We start from the raw sequence: 14,493 nt of genomic DNA, 5'->3' as shown, positions 1-14,493 counted from the left end.
AACATAGGGACAAGGGTTAGTAATATGATCACCTGGTTACCTTGTCAGGCATGTTTTCATGAGCACCCTTTTGGCCTACCAGGTGTGCAGAGGCATGGTGTGCACATGGGAGTGACTTGACCTAGCCCCTGTCTCCCCTTATGCTACAGCCTGTGTACATGCTGCAAACATTGAAACATTCAGCCACTGGCGTGAGTAAGGGATGGTACAGAACCACACCAGTTTAGGGGGAGCTTAGAAAGGGGTTGCATACTGGGGAGAGAGGGCCTGTCTGTCTTGCTCTAAAGAAGTAGTAATGACTTCCAAATACATCCCTCCTGTACACACAAAGCAACCCTGCAGAGTAGTTGTCCTGTCAGAACTACCAGAAGCACCCTCCATTACTCCCACTCATCTGCATTTCAGCACACTTCACTACCCCCACTCTGCTGCCTTTCCTCTGAAATAGGATGGCATTTAACTTCTTATATTGGGTAGAACACCCAGTACTCTTTTGGTAACCCTGTCTAAGCAGAATAGAGTAGTCAGTAGTGCCTGGTACCATATTGCTCTCCTACAGTTTACATGATGATTTTGCCTTACCAGTGAAAATCATCCTTGGTAAGTAATTTTATTAAAATTGGCTATGTAATGATACTTGGAAATATTAGGAATTACAAAAGATGATCAGATCACCAGTTCTTTGGTGCACTGCTAGTTTTATGGCCTTTTCCTTTCAACAAAATGCATTTTATTAAGTGTTCATTCGCTGTATTTAGTAGTGATGCTTCTGTTGTGAAGAATAATGTGTCTCTTTGAAAAGGAAAACTTTTTATCTTTACAGGGTCCATCAACAGTTCCATTTTCTTAACCGTAAGTAATTTTGTGTGTGTGTGGAAAGTTACAATTTCAGACTTAGCAATAATTGATAGATTTTCTTTTTCTTTTTCAAGTTTTAGTAAAGCATATTGTAGAAAGTGGAGTGCTGCTGAAGGCACAGTGATGCAAGGACCTAATATAGAGGGTCATGGATTGCTACATCACTGGTTTGAATCCAGTCTGCATTATTATCCAAGCCTTTATTGTGTAAAGTATGTTTGTTGATTATCTGGAGATTTTAAAAAGTGCATTAGGCCACTCTCTGAACATGTGTACAAAAATGTATAAAAGCATAATACAAAACACCTAAAAAGACTCATCTTTATGTATTGAGAATTGTTGATTATTTTTACAGCATCTACATTTACAGCCACTTCACAGTGAAAGAGATTGTTGCTGCCTAGAAGAGATTACACCCTAATTTTAAAATGGGATGCAGTGAGGAGGGGTGGACATGGAGTGAAGAAGGACAAGGGTTACATGGTTTAGCTGAAAAATGCCTCCCATGGCCTCTGTGATAGCCTCTGTGAAATGAATTGGCTGTCTGTCCAGTCCCTAGTAGATAAGTCACCCACCATCATAAGTTGGCAGTCTCAACAAAAAAGCCCAAAGCTGAATAGACACAGAATTCAATCTTTAGTGCTGTCAATTCTGCATCCTTCCCAAATCATTATCTTCACTTAATGAATTCTCTCTATAGTCATTCAGTGACTATTTCTGACTCTTCATGAAACTGCAAACTCCAGTTTGGAACCTGGGACTGGAAGCCGTTTAGTGTACCATTTGTAAACTGCTCTCAAGAGCCTTGATTGAAAGAAGCTGCAGAAATGCAAAGTTTTCTTCCTGATGCTGAATTGCAAATAAAAACAAAAATTGTGTTCATTCCCATTTTACAAAGACAAATGTCAGTGTTATTCTTTCATTGAATTTGGCCTTGACGATTTTACTATTTTTTAAATAAAAAATAGAAAAAAAAAATACAAAGGCTCCAATTTCCACTCCAAGCCTTATTCACGTTGATGAGTATTTATGCAAAGGAGTCCTGTTGAAGTACTCACCAACATAGAATCATAGAATATCAGGGTTGGAAGGGACCTCAGGAGGTCATCTAGTCCAACCCCCTGCTCAAAGCAGGACCAATCCCCAACTAAATCATCATGATTTAACATCTAATTCACTAACATGACCCCATAAGCTAGGGGTTAGCATGGCTTGTTTGTTTTAGAGAAGCATCTGAAGGTGTGATCCAGCAAAATAGATCTCCCCAGTTAGTCAGTTCAGCAGAAATGCGTCCATCCCCTCAATCTATTTCTTGTCTGTTGCATGAAAGGCCTTTCCTGAAGAGGTGTAAAGTGGGGGTGGCATACATAGAGGCTTCATTATAGCACTCCTTTTTACCCCTCGCGGATGTGCAGTGATGATTCTCTAGACTCTACGGTTTTGATGTGTGATTGTCAAGGTAACCAGCTTTCAGATTTCAAAAAGAATCCATCTCCTAGCAGTGGCATGGCCTGTACACTCATGAGCGGAAGCAGAGGAAAGGGCTCATTAGGTTTTTTAGTAACTCAGTTTTCCCACAAGAGATGCACATGCAGCAGAGTTGCAACCACCAAGAGTTGAAAAAAGAGGGTTCTCATTCCTATGGTGAATTTCATTAATGTACAATGCCACACCCAAGACGGGTTTTAAATGGTTAGAAATTCCTGTGTATGGGGGGAGGCAGAGGACAGCTGTTGTTCTCCCATCCCAACCCCAATGAAATAATTGGGTTACATTTAATACATTTTTCTTAAAAATCAAGATGGACTGGAATGAAACTGAGGGGATGATTTCTGTAGTCGAAAGCCTGCACAACCAACCCTATTTCTGGGACTTTCTGCATTCACTTCCATGGCTGCAGGCAAGCAGCCTTTACAAAGAAAGTGGGATAGGTGCTACATCTCAGTTTCTGCAGACTATTAAAAAGTAAGTACTAAAATCTGGCTAATGTATTTGTTCTCCCTATTTGTGCTTTCTTTTATTTCCATGGATTGATGCTTTTATCTTACTCATTGTACTTCCCACTTGCATAATCAATAGCAGGAGAATTCACAGCAAGATATAGATATACAGCAGGATTGTCAGTATTGGCCTCCCTCTGCTCCCATTGGAGTCACCTGTAAAGCTCCCATTGACTTCAATACAAGCAGAGGGAGGCCAACACTTGCCTCCCTAAAAAGGTCCCTGAGCTCAATTGTCACCTGGTCTATTGATTGTATTAATTATACTTTTCAGAGTAGCAGCCGTGTTAGTCTGTATTCGCAAAAAGAAAAGGAGTACTTGTGGCACCTTAGAGACTAACAAATTTATTAGAGCATAAGCTTTCGTGAGCTACAGCTCACTTCATCGGATGCATCCGATGAAGTGAGCTGTAGCTCACGAAAGCTTATGCTCTAATAAATTTGTTAGTCTCTAAGGTGCCACAAGTACTCCTTTTCTTTTTATTAATTATACTGATTACTTAAGAATTGGCCAGTAACTCTGAGATGTGGTAGGTTCTTGTCCCAAGATCAGGCCCAATATGATCAGAATTATTATTCAGTTGGGAACCCCTACACACACACGAAAAACCTTCTGAATTTGCAATAGTTTTATTACACTTTTACCTATGCCTTACTTAGCAGATACCTGTACCGATAGGCTGTGCTATTGGGAAGCTTGGGACTCTTTCCTCCTTTTTTTCTGCAGTCCCTGCCTTTTGCTCCAGACCCTTTTGCAACTCTACCTTTCCTCCAGGTGCATCTCAGCAGAAAAATCTTTGGGAGGTTGCTGCATGTGAGTGTGACTGAAACGATCTCTTTGCATATAAGGGTGTTAGTTTTGTCATGTTTGATGGGATTCTTCTGGATCGAGAGTTGTATATTAATGTAAGATCATTATCACTTTTATTAATCCAAGGAGGATCTGAAATACTGAAGCCTTTGAGTCCATTTGATGTTAATCCATTTGAATGCCTATCATTTTAAAACCAGTTTATTTATTAAGTGCTTTAATATAATGTAGTTCAATTAAATTGGCACTTGGCAATCTGTAGCAATCAGTGTCCAGGTAAGTGACTTTATTTCACTGCTTAATCCTCTTCCCATCTGCATAGGAGCATCTTCATTTATGCACTACAATGGCGCAGCTGTGCCAATGCAGCATTTTAAGTGTAAACCTGCCCCATTTCAGTGCCGAGTTGCTTTAAGCAACCCACTCCATACAAAACTGAAAGCTTCCTTCTACAGATGCCCTCCACGGCTCCTTACCTGGCCAGGTTTACTAGAAATAATCCCTATTAATTAGAAGAAAAGTCCATTAGTGGCTCTGGTTTGTGATTGAGTTGTGTAGGTCTTCCCAGACTGATAGATTAGATCATGGAGGTGTGTGTGTGCTGCTTTCCTGCTTCTTGCTCTCTGTTCCTGTTCATTTCCTGGTTATTGCTCCCTGAACTCAGTGTTCCAGTGCCTCTGAGCGTGAGTGCGCTCATGCGTGCATAGCATTGGGTGTGTGTGGCTATTCAGGATATGCTGTTATGTCTTGTTCAGAAGATTGCTAACTTAACTGGTTCATAGTTATTTCATGTTTTGACTGACTACCTACCTGCATGTCTTGCTTCAATTTCCTTGTATTTTGGGATTGCTATTGTGGACGCATCCGAGCGTAACAAGACGCTAGGTCTACGGTAGGCACTTACATTGGTATAACTATGTTGCTTAGAGATGTGGATTTTCCCTGGTGTAGGCAGAGCTGTGTCAATGGGATGGCTTCTCCCATCAACATAGCTACTGCCTCTTGGGGAGGTGGAGTACCTATGCCAACGGGAGAAGCTCTCCCATCAGCATAGGTAACATGTTCACTATGTACTATGGTGACACAGCTGCAGCACTGTCAGTGTAGACAAATCCTGTGTGCTGGAGAAATCTCTATCTGCCCCTCTCTTTTTAAGGGCAGCAGCACCAGAAGGAAGGTGTAGTTGCAACAGACTATTTACCTTTATGGGGAAAGTACAGAGAATCTCAAAGTGAGGCAAGGAGACACAATGGCTGGAGGGCACCTGACACTTGATGCATAGTAGCAGTTTCAGGAATTTCTTTGGGGAAATGATCAATTCATAGATGGTAAGGTCAGAAGGAACCTTTAGATCATCTTGTTTGACCTCCTGTATAACACAGGCCATTGAATTTTACCCAGTCACCCTAGTATTGAACCCATTGAGGCATGACACCATCTGGCATATTCTAGTCATTTCTGTGAATCTGCAGCATGCATGGGACCCACACTACAGGTCCTTAGAATGGGAAATTGAAAATCTCTGCACTGACTCTGTCACTCCTATTTAGGGCTTTTCTTTGCCTTGTTAAAAAGCACCACACTTGTACTTTGTTTGCAACTGGGAAGATAATATTGTGTCTCACTAATTTAGAATAAGTGACAGGCATGGTTGTGCTCAATGTTTATATTCTTTGTAGCCTGCCTGAGCAGGGCCCATCACAGTCTCTACGCATTGGCATGTGTGTGGGTGCAGTGCTTGTGGTAAGCTAATTTTTTTTTTGCAATTTCTTGTTGTTTGAAATAGCAAAGTACATCAACAGCTGATCAAGTTTAAAAAGAAAACCTGTTGGATTTTCATTTGCATCACAGCCATGGGGTAGAAGAAGCTATCAAAGTATCAGATTAAATTTGTGTGTTTTCTAAAATGTATCATCAAATTAAATTTACAATGATATTAACTTCACAACAGAGCTGGTCTGTTGGAAGAAATTTAGAAAATAAACTAAATGATTTTGTTATATGCAGTGTCATTGTAGCCATGTTGGTCCCAGGATATTAGAGACAAAAGGTGGGTGCGGTGTAATATCTTTTTTTGAACCAGCTTCTGTTAGTGAGAGAGACAAGCTTTTCTCTAGTCAGCTCATGAATTTTAGTGTCTAGCAAAGTTATGAATTTAGGTGCTCAGGCTCGTCTTTTGAATCTGTTGTGCAGGTTTTGAAAGATAATGGACAACCCTCATATATCTACCCCAGACATGTCACCAAACTCATCCATTTCAGAGTTTTCTAGAATATTCTTTTTTTTAGAAAACTTTGTCAAGTAAAACATTTCTCTAGAAACTTCATTTGACGAAACCCCATTTTTTGACAAAAAAGTTGTTAAAAAGTTTCATCCAACTCTACTTCACAATCCTTCTGCTGCCCTCTCCAAAGTGTGCGCACAATGTTGCCGTGCTTTGACAAGTGCTTAATTTTTCACTTTTGCTTTCAGTTCATTAGCATCCTTAGAAGATTTAGATGCAGTTCTATCAAACCAAAGTTTCTACAAAACAGTGAAAATAGGACTGAATATAACCATCACAGCACTGCGCTTCTTGCAAGACTGGAGCCTTGAAGGTAATTGAAGGTGCTGTGTGTGTGTGTGTGTGTGTGTGTGTGTGTGTGTTGGGGTTCTTTCTTTCTTTCTTTCTTTCTTTAAAAGTTGCTGCATGAATTACAGGCATGTCAGGATGGAGCCAAAATGTTTTTGTAGGCAGCTGGCTGAGCTCCTGTTGAGCTGATAATTAAATACTGTTGAGATTTGTGTTGTATTGTTATTGTGCGTTGGGGCACCTAAAGCCTGGGATAGGCATAATTTTAATTGTCTATTAAATTACAAAAATATGCTTATCATGCATCCTGGCAAACTCTTCTTAAGTTTGACATAACACAGTGCAGTCCCAATAGATCACCTTGAGAATAATCTCCTTTTACTTGTGGTGATTCTTTGGAAAGGGTGTTTCACAATGAGTTAGTTCAGTTTCCTTCAGTTGTGAAGAGAACTGGATTCAAGTTTTGGCCTACTTGCAAGTGAAAATTAATGTGGTTGTCTTACCTTAGTCTTCCTTTGTCTCCTATTGTAAATGCCAGTCTTTGTCAAGGGCTGAATTCCATCTGCTGCACAGGTGCATGGACTTAGTTTGAGGGAGAAGGAGTCATTGGGAGGCTTCCCCTTGTGCATCCAGCCAGGCAGGATCCTGCCAAAGGCTTAAGAGCATGCTGTACACCAAGGGGTGTAGTCTGTTGTTCAGGAGCCATGTCCAGACTCTCCCTCTTGCAGCCATCCAGGCCCCATTCAAGAAAAAAAAGTGTGCTGAAGTCCTATTGAAATCAATGAAGTCTCATAGTACTTGAGTGCAAATTTAAACACTCACTCAAGTGCTTTCCTGAACCATGGCCCTTGTACAGCCAACAGCAAGCACTAGGCAAGGCAGGTACACTTCAGCTGAGCAGTAAGCAGAGCATTGTTCTGCCCCATCCTTCGCTATCTTGGCCTGCAGATGCAGCTTGGTGTTTGTGCCAGCTGAATGGCTGACACCACTCCGCTCCTCTTCCATTTATGGCTCCCCAGGATAAGGTCAGGATTATGATTAATTGGCAGAGCTGTATGGAGACAGACAAGTAGTATTTGCTTGCACTGGATGAAATGGCCCCTTCTGTGTAGAAGAGCAGCCCAAGGCCTGTATGACTCTTAAATCCCATATAAGCCCTCAAAATAAGGACTAAGAGGTACTTAGGTTGCCTGCTGGCCCCCTATGCAGGATTCAATTTCATTTAGTGGGACAGACTGAAATCTGTGCCCTAAACTGCCTCACAAGCAAACCAACTCCTCCTCCCACTCACCCCAAATAAACCCAGAAAGTAAGTCCTTGGGGGCTTCAGACAGGTGGATGGAAGTGTTAGGGCGTATTAAAAAAAAAGGTGGCCTGTATAGTAAATATTGTGTGCAGAATAAGGTTTTAACCAACTGTATGAACATCTCTCACAGATGAGAGAAATTATGACTCAGGCCTGGTCTATACTAGAAAAGTCAATTTAACTGTTGGTCACAGGTGTGAAAAATCCACATTTCAGAGTGTAAAGTCAACCTAAATCCCCATGTAGACAGCAGTAGGTCAACTTAGCTTCCCTCGAGCTAGCTACCGCCTCTCGGGAGGTGGATTACCTACCCTGATGGGAGAATCCCTCCTGTTGGAATAGGTAGCCTCTACACTGAAGGACTAGAGCTGCAGTGGCACAGCAGTGCCACTCTAGAATTTTAAGCCCTAAATCAGGATTTTAGAAGCTAAAATGTTGTACACAATCTGAAACCATAGAGTACAGAAGTTGCATCTTCATTCAAACCTATTAGCACGTCCATTTACCCCCTCAGTGATCATTCATTCCAGCCCAGTTGCACACAATTCAATACTGCATGCCAAATTAAAGACACTAATTCAGATAAATGGGATGCTGCAGGGTCTGTTGGCACTTGCTGCATTGGGGGCATCCTATCATCTGCTCTGCTGTTTACATCTGTTTTCTCCATGATATGTCACATTTCAATATTTAATTTATCACTGTTAGGCTTGCTTTGGTATGAGATGCTGACTTCCACATCTGGTTTCATGCCGTTGGTAGGCTAAACTGAGAGAGTTACATGGGAGATGTGGCAATGTAGTTATTAAATTACTCAAAGAAAAGGGGACAATGTAGTTTCTATAAACTATCCATCTAGCTGCTTTTTGAATACTGGAGTGACAGGTGCCAGAAATAAGATAAGAATAGATTACACAGAAAAATAGTTTCTTGAAACGTGGTCTTAACTGTGCTTTTTGTGATTTCCTTTACTAGTTAGTGTTAAGGATTTGTTGTTGAATTATGGTAATTAACCATTTTAATCCTCCTTTCCAATAGATGGCATTGCCAAATTATAGTATACAATAAGGAACTCAATAAGTGTAGCAACAGTATCAAGCAAAACGAAGGACATTGTTCCCTTTCAACTGAAATAATATTGAGAAGACAGGAATGGAAAAGTAGAAAGAATCTAAATGCAATGTTGTCCTACAGAGTAGATTAGGATGTATGTAGATTTGAAGGCGACAGAAAATTTAGCTCTTTTTGGAAATGTTTTGTTGAGATTGTGTAAACAGTGCCCCACCCTATCATACCTCTCAATCTGGTTAGATCCAGATGTAGGACACTGTGTGAAGATAGTGGGACAGACTCAGACTGAAGATCACACAAAATATTAATTAGGCAAGAAACTTAAAATTCTGTGGGCTTCATCTTGTTAGTGTAAAGAGCTTTCTGTAACCTCAGTTTCATGATTCTGTGGTTCCAAGTAAATAACATTGAATGAGAAAATAGAGGAGATGCCAATTTTGGTCTGGAACCTAGATAACTTTGAGACTAAAATTAATCCTGTCACTGAAATGATGGCCATTTGAAAAATATTTTGCTCCGGATTTAGATCCTGCAGCCTTTTATACATCTAATGTGTATACATGGAATTTCCTAAGAAGTGAAGTGTAGTTTTGTGTATGCAAGGCCTGTGACATTTCCAACCTCCATGGGTCGTGAAAGAATGTTGATGACTGCACTCGTAGTCTTCGCTTATTGACTCAGTAAATGGTGGTGGTGGTTGGAGGTGGAGCGTGGAAATCAGGTATTTTGGCTCAAAGATCATTGGCCGTAAACCAGTGTGTTCAAAAGCATACAATGGGTCCCTGTTTCTTTCTTATCTGAAGTAGAATCTATGAGTAAATTTATGGTAAACTTGAACATTTACTTTAGGCTGAAATGTTCAAAAGCACTCACTGTTGGTGTAACTCTGCTCCTACTGAAGTCACCATGACTTCAGTGGAAGCAGAGTTAGGCCAATGTTGAATACTTTTGAAAATCTGAGCCTTGTTTTTTTTTTATTCTTATAATAAAAAGCAGTTTCCATCCAAAAGAATGAAGTACTCACAATAGTTAATCATTAGTTTTAAGAATATATGAACAGCCATACTGGGTCAGATGAAAGGTCCATCTAGCCCAATATCCTGTCTTCCAACAGAGGCCAATGCCAGGTGCCCCAGAGGGAATGAACAGAACAGGTAATGATCAAGTGATCCATCCCCCGTCACCAATTCCCAGCTTCTGGCAAACAGAGGCTAGGGACACCATCCCTGTCCATCTTGGCTAATAGCCATTGATGGACCTATGCTCCATGAACTTATCTTGTTCTTTTTTGAACCCTGTTATAGTCTTGACCTTCGCAACATCCTCTGGCAAGCAGTTCCACAAATTGACTGTGCATTGTGTGAAAAAATACTTCCTTTTGTTTGTTTTAAACCTGCAGCCTATTAATTTCTTTTGGTGACCCCCTAGCTTTTGTGTTTATGAGAAGGAGTAAATACCACTTCCTTATTTACTTTCTACACACCAGTCATGATTTTATAGTCTTCAATCATATCCCCCCATAGTTGTCTCTTTTCCAAGCTGAAAAGTCCCAGTCTTATTAATCTCATCTCATATGGCAGCCGTTCCATATCCCTAATCATTTTTGTTGCCCTTTTCTGAACTTTTTCCAATTCCAATATATCTTTTTTGAGATGGGACGACCACATCTGCATGCAGTATTCAAGATGTGGGTGTACCACGGATTTATATAGAGGCAATATGATATTTTTGGTCTTATTATCTATCCATTTCTTAATGATTCCCAATATTCTGGTCACTTTTTTGACTGCTGCTGCACATTGAGTTGATGTTTTTAGAGAACTATCCACAATAACTCCAGGATTTCTTTCTTGAATGGTAGCAGCCAATTTAGACCCCATCGTTTTGTATATATAGTTGGGATTCTGTTTTCCAATGTGCATTACTATGCATTTATCAACATTGAATTTCATCTGCCATTTTGTTGCCCAGTCACCGAGTTTTGAGAGTTCCCTTTGTAGCTCTTTGCAGTCTGCCTGGGACTTAACTATCTTGAGTAATTTTGTATCACGTGTAAATTTTGCCACCTCACTGTTTACCCCTTTTTCCAGCTTATGTATGAATATACTGGATAGGACTGGGCCAAGTACAGACGCCTGGGGGACACCACTATTTACCTCTCTCCATTCTGAAAACTGACCATTTATTCCTACCCTTTGTTTCTTATATTTTAACCAGTTACCAATCCATGAGAGGACCTACCCTCTTATCCCATGACAGCTTCCTTTGCTTAAGAGCCTTTAGTGAGGGACCTTGTCAAAGACTTTCTGAAAATCTAAGTACACTATATTCACTGGATCCCCTTTGTCCACATGCTTGTTGACCCCCTCAAAGAATTCTAGTAGGTTGGTGAGGCATGATTTCCCTTTATAAAAAAACATGTTGACTCTTTCCCAACAAATTATGTTCATCTTTGTGACAATTTTGTTCTTTACTATAGTTTAAACCAGTTTGCCCACTACTGAAGTCAAGCTTTCTGTCCTGTAATTGCTAGGGTCACCACTTTAGCCCTTTTTAAAAATTGGCATCACATTAGCTATCCTCCAGTCATTTGGTACAGAAGCTGATTTAAATGATATCGTCCTTGAGTGCTTTTCTAGCATCTCGATCTTCCATTGGCCCCACTGGTTGTTTAGCAGGCTTCCTGCTTCTGATGTACTTAATATTTTTTTTGCTATTACTTTTTGAGTCTTTGGCTAGCTATTCTTCAAGTTCTTTTTTGGCCTTCCTAATTATATTTTTACATTTCATTTGCCGGAGTTTATGCTTGTTTCTATTTTCCTCACTAGGATTTAACTTCCACTTTTTAAAGGATACCTTTTTGCCTCTCGCTGCTTCTTTTACTTTGTTGTTTAGCCACTGTGGCACTTTTTGGTTCTCTTACTATGTTTTTTAGTTTGGGGTATACATTTAAGTTGAGCCTCTATTAGGGTGTCTTAAAAAAGTTTCCATGTATCTTGCAGGGATTTCACTTTTGGTGCTGTACTTTTTAATTTCTGTTTAACTAATGTCCTCATTTTTGTGTAGTCCCGCTTTCTGAAATTAAATGCTACAGTGTTGGGCTGCTGTGGTGTTTTCCCTGCCACAGGGATGTTAAATTTAATTATGGTCATTATTACCAAGTGGTCCATCTATACTCACCTCTAGGACTAAATCAAGAATTGCCTCTCCTCTTGTGGGTTCCAGGACTAGCTGCTCCAAGAAGCAGTCATTTAAGGTATCAAGGAACTTTATCTCTGCATCCCGTTCTGAGGTGACAGGTACCCAATCAATATGGGGATAGTTGAAATCTCCTATTATTATAGAGTTTTTTATTTTAATAGCCTTTCTAATCTCCCTGAGCATTTCACAGTCACTATCACCATCTGGTCAGGTGGTCAGTAATATATTGCTATTGCTATATTCTTATTATTAAGCATGGAATTACTATCCATAGAGATTCTATGGTACAGTTTGTTTCATTTAAGATTATTACTTCATTTGATTCTACGCTTTCTGTCACATATAATGCGACTTCCCCACCAGCTCAACCTGTTCTGTCCTTCCGATATATTTTGTACCCTGGTATTACTGTGTCCCATTGATTATCCTCATTTCACCAAGTTTCTGTGATGCCTATTATATCAATATCCTCATTTAAAACGAGGCACTATAGTTCACCCATCTTATTATTTAGACTTCTAGCATTGATATATAAGCACTTCAAAAATTTGTCACTTTTTTAGCTGTCTGCTATTACATGATGTAATTGAATGGAACTTTTTTCCTTTGACTGTTTCTCATCAGATCCTATTTTTATTTTATCATCTTTCATCCTCTCCTCCTTACTACGACATAGAGAATCTCCATTAATAGATCCTCCCCTAAGAGATGTCACTGTCCAAACCACGTGCTCCTCCGCACCTGTCGACTTTCCTCCAGCCCTTAGTTTAAAAACTGCTCTACCACCTTTTTAATTTTAAGTGCCAGAAATCTGGTTCCATTTTGCATTAGGTAGAGCCCATACTTTCTGTATAGGCTCCCCCTTTCCTAAATGTTTCTCCAGTTCCTAATATATCTGAACCCCTCCTCCCTACACCATCGTCTCCTCTACCCATTGAGACCCTATTTAAGTCTCAGGATGGGTGAAAATTGTGAATAGTTTAAAAATCTGAAGGCTTTGGCATTCTGGAGGACCGGTATTGAATCATGAATACTATCCCTGTCCCTTCTTGAATAATGTAAAAGCTCTTCACTGTGTACTTTTATTATTTGGGATGTATCTTCTAATATTGAATAATTTGGTAAAATTGGTATTGGCTACTAATACAATAGACCAAAATTCAATCAATGTACTATTTGCTTTATACTGTTAGATTAACTCCACTCACCAGACTTCTAGTGAAATTGTGCATATTAACTATATCTGTCTGTCTCATGCACACGCTCCCATCTTAGGGTCTCTCTCATAAAAAGGTGACAGTGTCACTTATGGATCCTATCAGAGATTGGTTACTAGAAAGGTAAATTCAGAAAACGTAGGAAATGTATAACGTAAGTTAATCTTTTCTTATAGGCTCTCTGTACAACCTGACTTTTTGGGATATTGTGTGGGATCCGCATGCAGTCAAAGAGGAACTTGAATCCAGATTTGGTTTAGATGATCTTCATATTGAAAAATTCTTGAACTATACGGCAGAGTTAAAAAAGGTAAACTTCTAAAAATGTCAATGTTCCTTTTTTGTTCTGTTTGTTTCCTTTGTAACTAATGAAAGCTTTTCATCCCTTGTAAACGCTAAAGCAATGTCTTTCAGAAGTAGCTACTTAGCAGACATTGCCATTGCATAAAAGACAGCATAATCTCATAGTGGGTGAATGACACCTGCCCAGCCTCCGTCCACAAACTTGAATGAAAGCATTGCAGGTTTTGTTCAGCCAATATTTTCATCATGATACATGATGAGCTTCTTGAAGAACATCAATCATCGGTGAAGCAATTTATAATGGAGTGAGAGAATGTTTTATTTAGAGAAAAACAGGGTACAGATGGGAAAGAACATTTCAAATATATCTTCTCTTTCTTTGTATCCTCCACAAGGGGAGTAGCTTAAAGGGATACAGGCAACTTGAGATCAAACATGGGTATAGCACTGCAGCAGGGAGGGTGCTTTTCAGTGCAAATAGACAGAGAGCTCTAGCTCTGCCCAAGCTAGCAAGCTAAAAATAGCAGTGTGGCTGAAGCAGCACCAGAGACAGGTTGGGCTAGTTACCCGAGTACGTACCCAGGGGCTCAGGCAGGATTGTGCTTGGGCTGCTGTCTGAACCACCATATCCACGCTGCATTTTTAGTGCGCTAGCTTGAGCAGAGCTAGCTCATGTCGGTCTACCTGCTCTGGGAGGCACCCTCCCAGCTGCAGTGTTGACATGCCAAAGCATGTTATTAAAAAGATGGGTTTTTGAAATAATATGCAGAACAAAATGAAAGGAGGGGGGGGAAAATAACCAAAATAGCAGTTTTCTGTTTGCCCAGCATTGTCTTTGAAGTGCCAATTAAATAAATATCTGTTACAATGAAACAATGATGGAAATTCATGCAGCAGCCACAAGATTGCAAATTGTCTCATCTCAGCTCCCATCAAAATAAATGCAATTAGCTTCAGCAGGCACTTGTGCAAATGGAGCTGTTTAAAGGCCTGTTTGCTTTAAAAAAAAAAAAAAAGGTTTCTGTGCCAAGCTCTGTTCATCCAATATGAAGGTGAAGGGGGGTCTGCAATCTTTGTTGTTACCCTTCACAGAGGGGCTTTCAGAAATGATACTTCAGTCTTTATCCCACATTGTTAAAACTGAATCTAAATGT

The 14,493-nt window shown here is 40.0% G+C and overlaps 1 protein-coding gene across 1 annotated transcript in view; it reads left to right on the top strand.

Annotated features, from left to right (window-relative positions):
- Positions 1 to 14,493, top strand: part of ABCA13 (ATP binding cassette subfamily A member 13) — a 293,932-nt gene that overhangs the window by 16,142 nt on the left and 263,297 nt on the right. The window contains 4 exon segments of the mRNA XM_043507121.1: positions 824 to 852; positions 2,660 to 2,823; positions 6,142 to 6,266; positions 13,213 to 13,346. Of these exon segments, the coding sequence (XP_043363056.1) occupies positions 824 to 852; positions 2,660 to 2,823; positions 6,142 to 6,266; positions 13,213 to 13,346 (452 nt within the window).

This window comes from Dermochelys coriacea, chromosome 2 (genome assembly GCF_009764565.3).
Source record: "Dermochelys coriacea isolate rDerCor1 chromosome 2, rDerCor1.pri.v4, whole genome shotgun sequence".
NCBI classification, from domain to species: domain Eukaryota; kingdom Metazoa; phylum Chordata; order Testudines; family Dermochelyidae; genus Dermochelys; species Dermochelys coriacea.
This window is presented reverse-complemented; position numbering and strand designations above follow the sequence as displayed.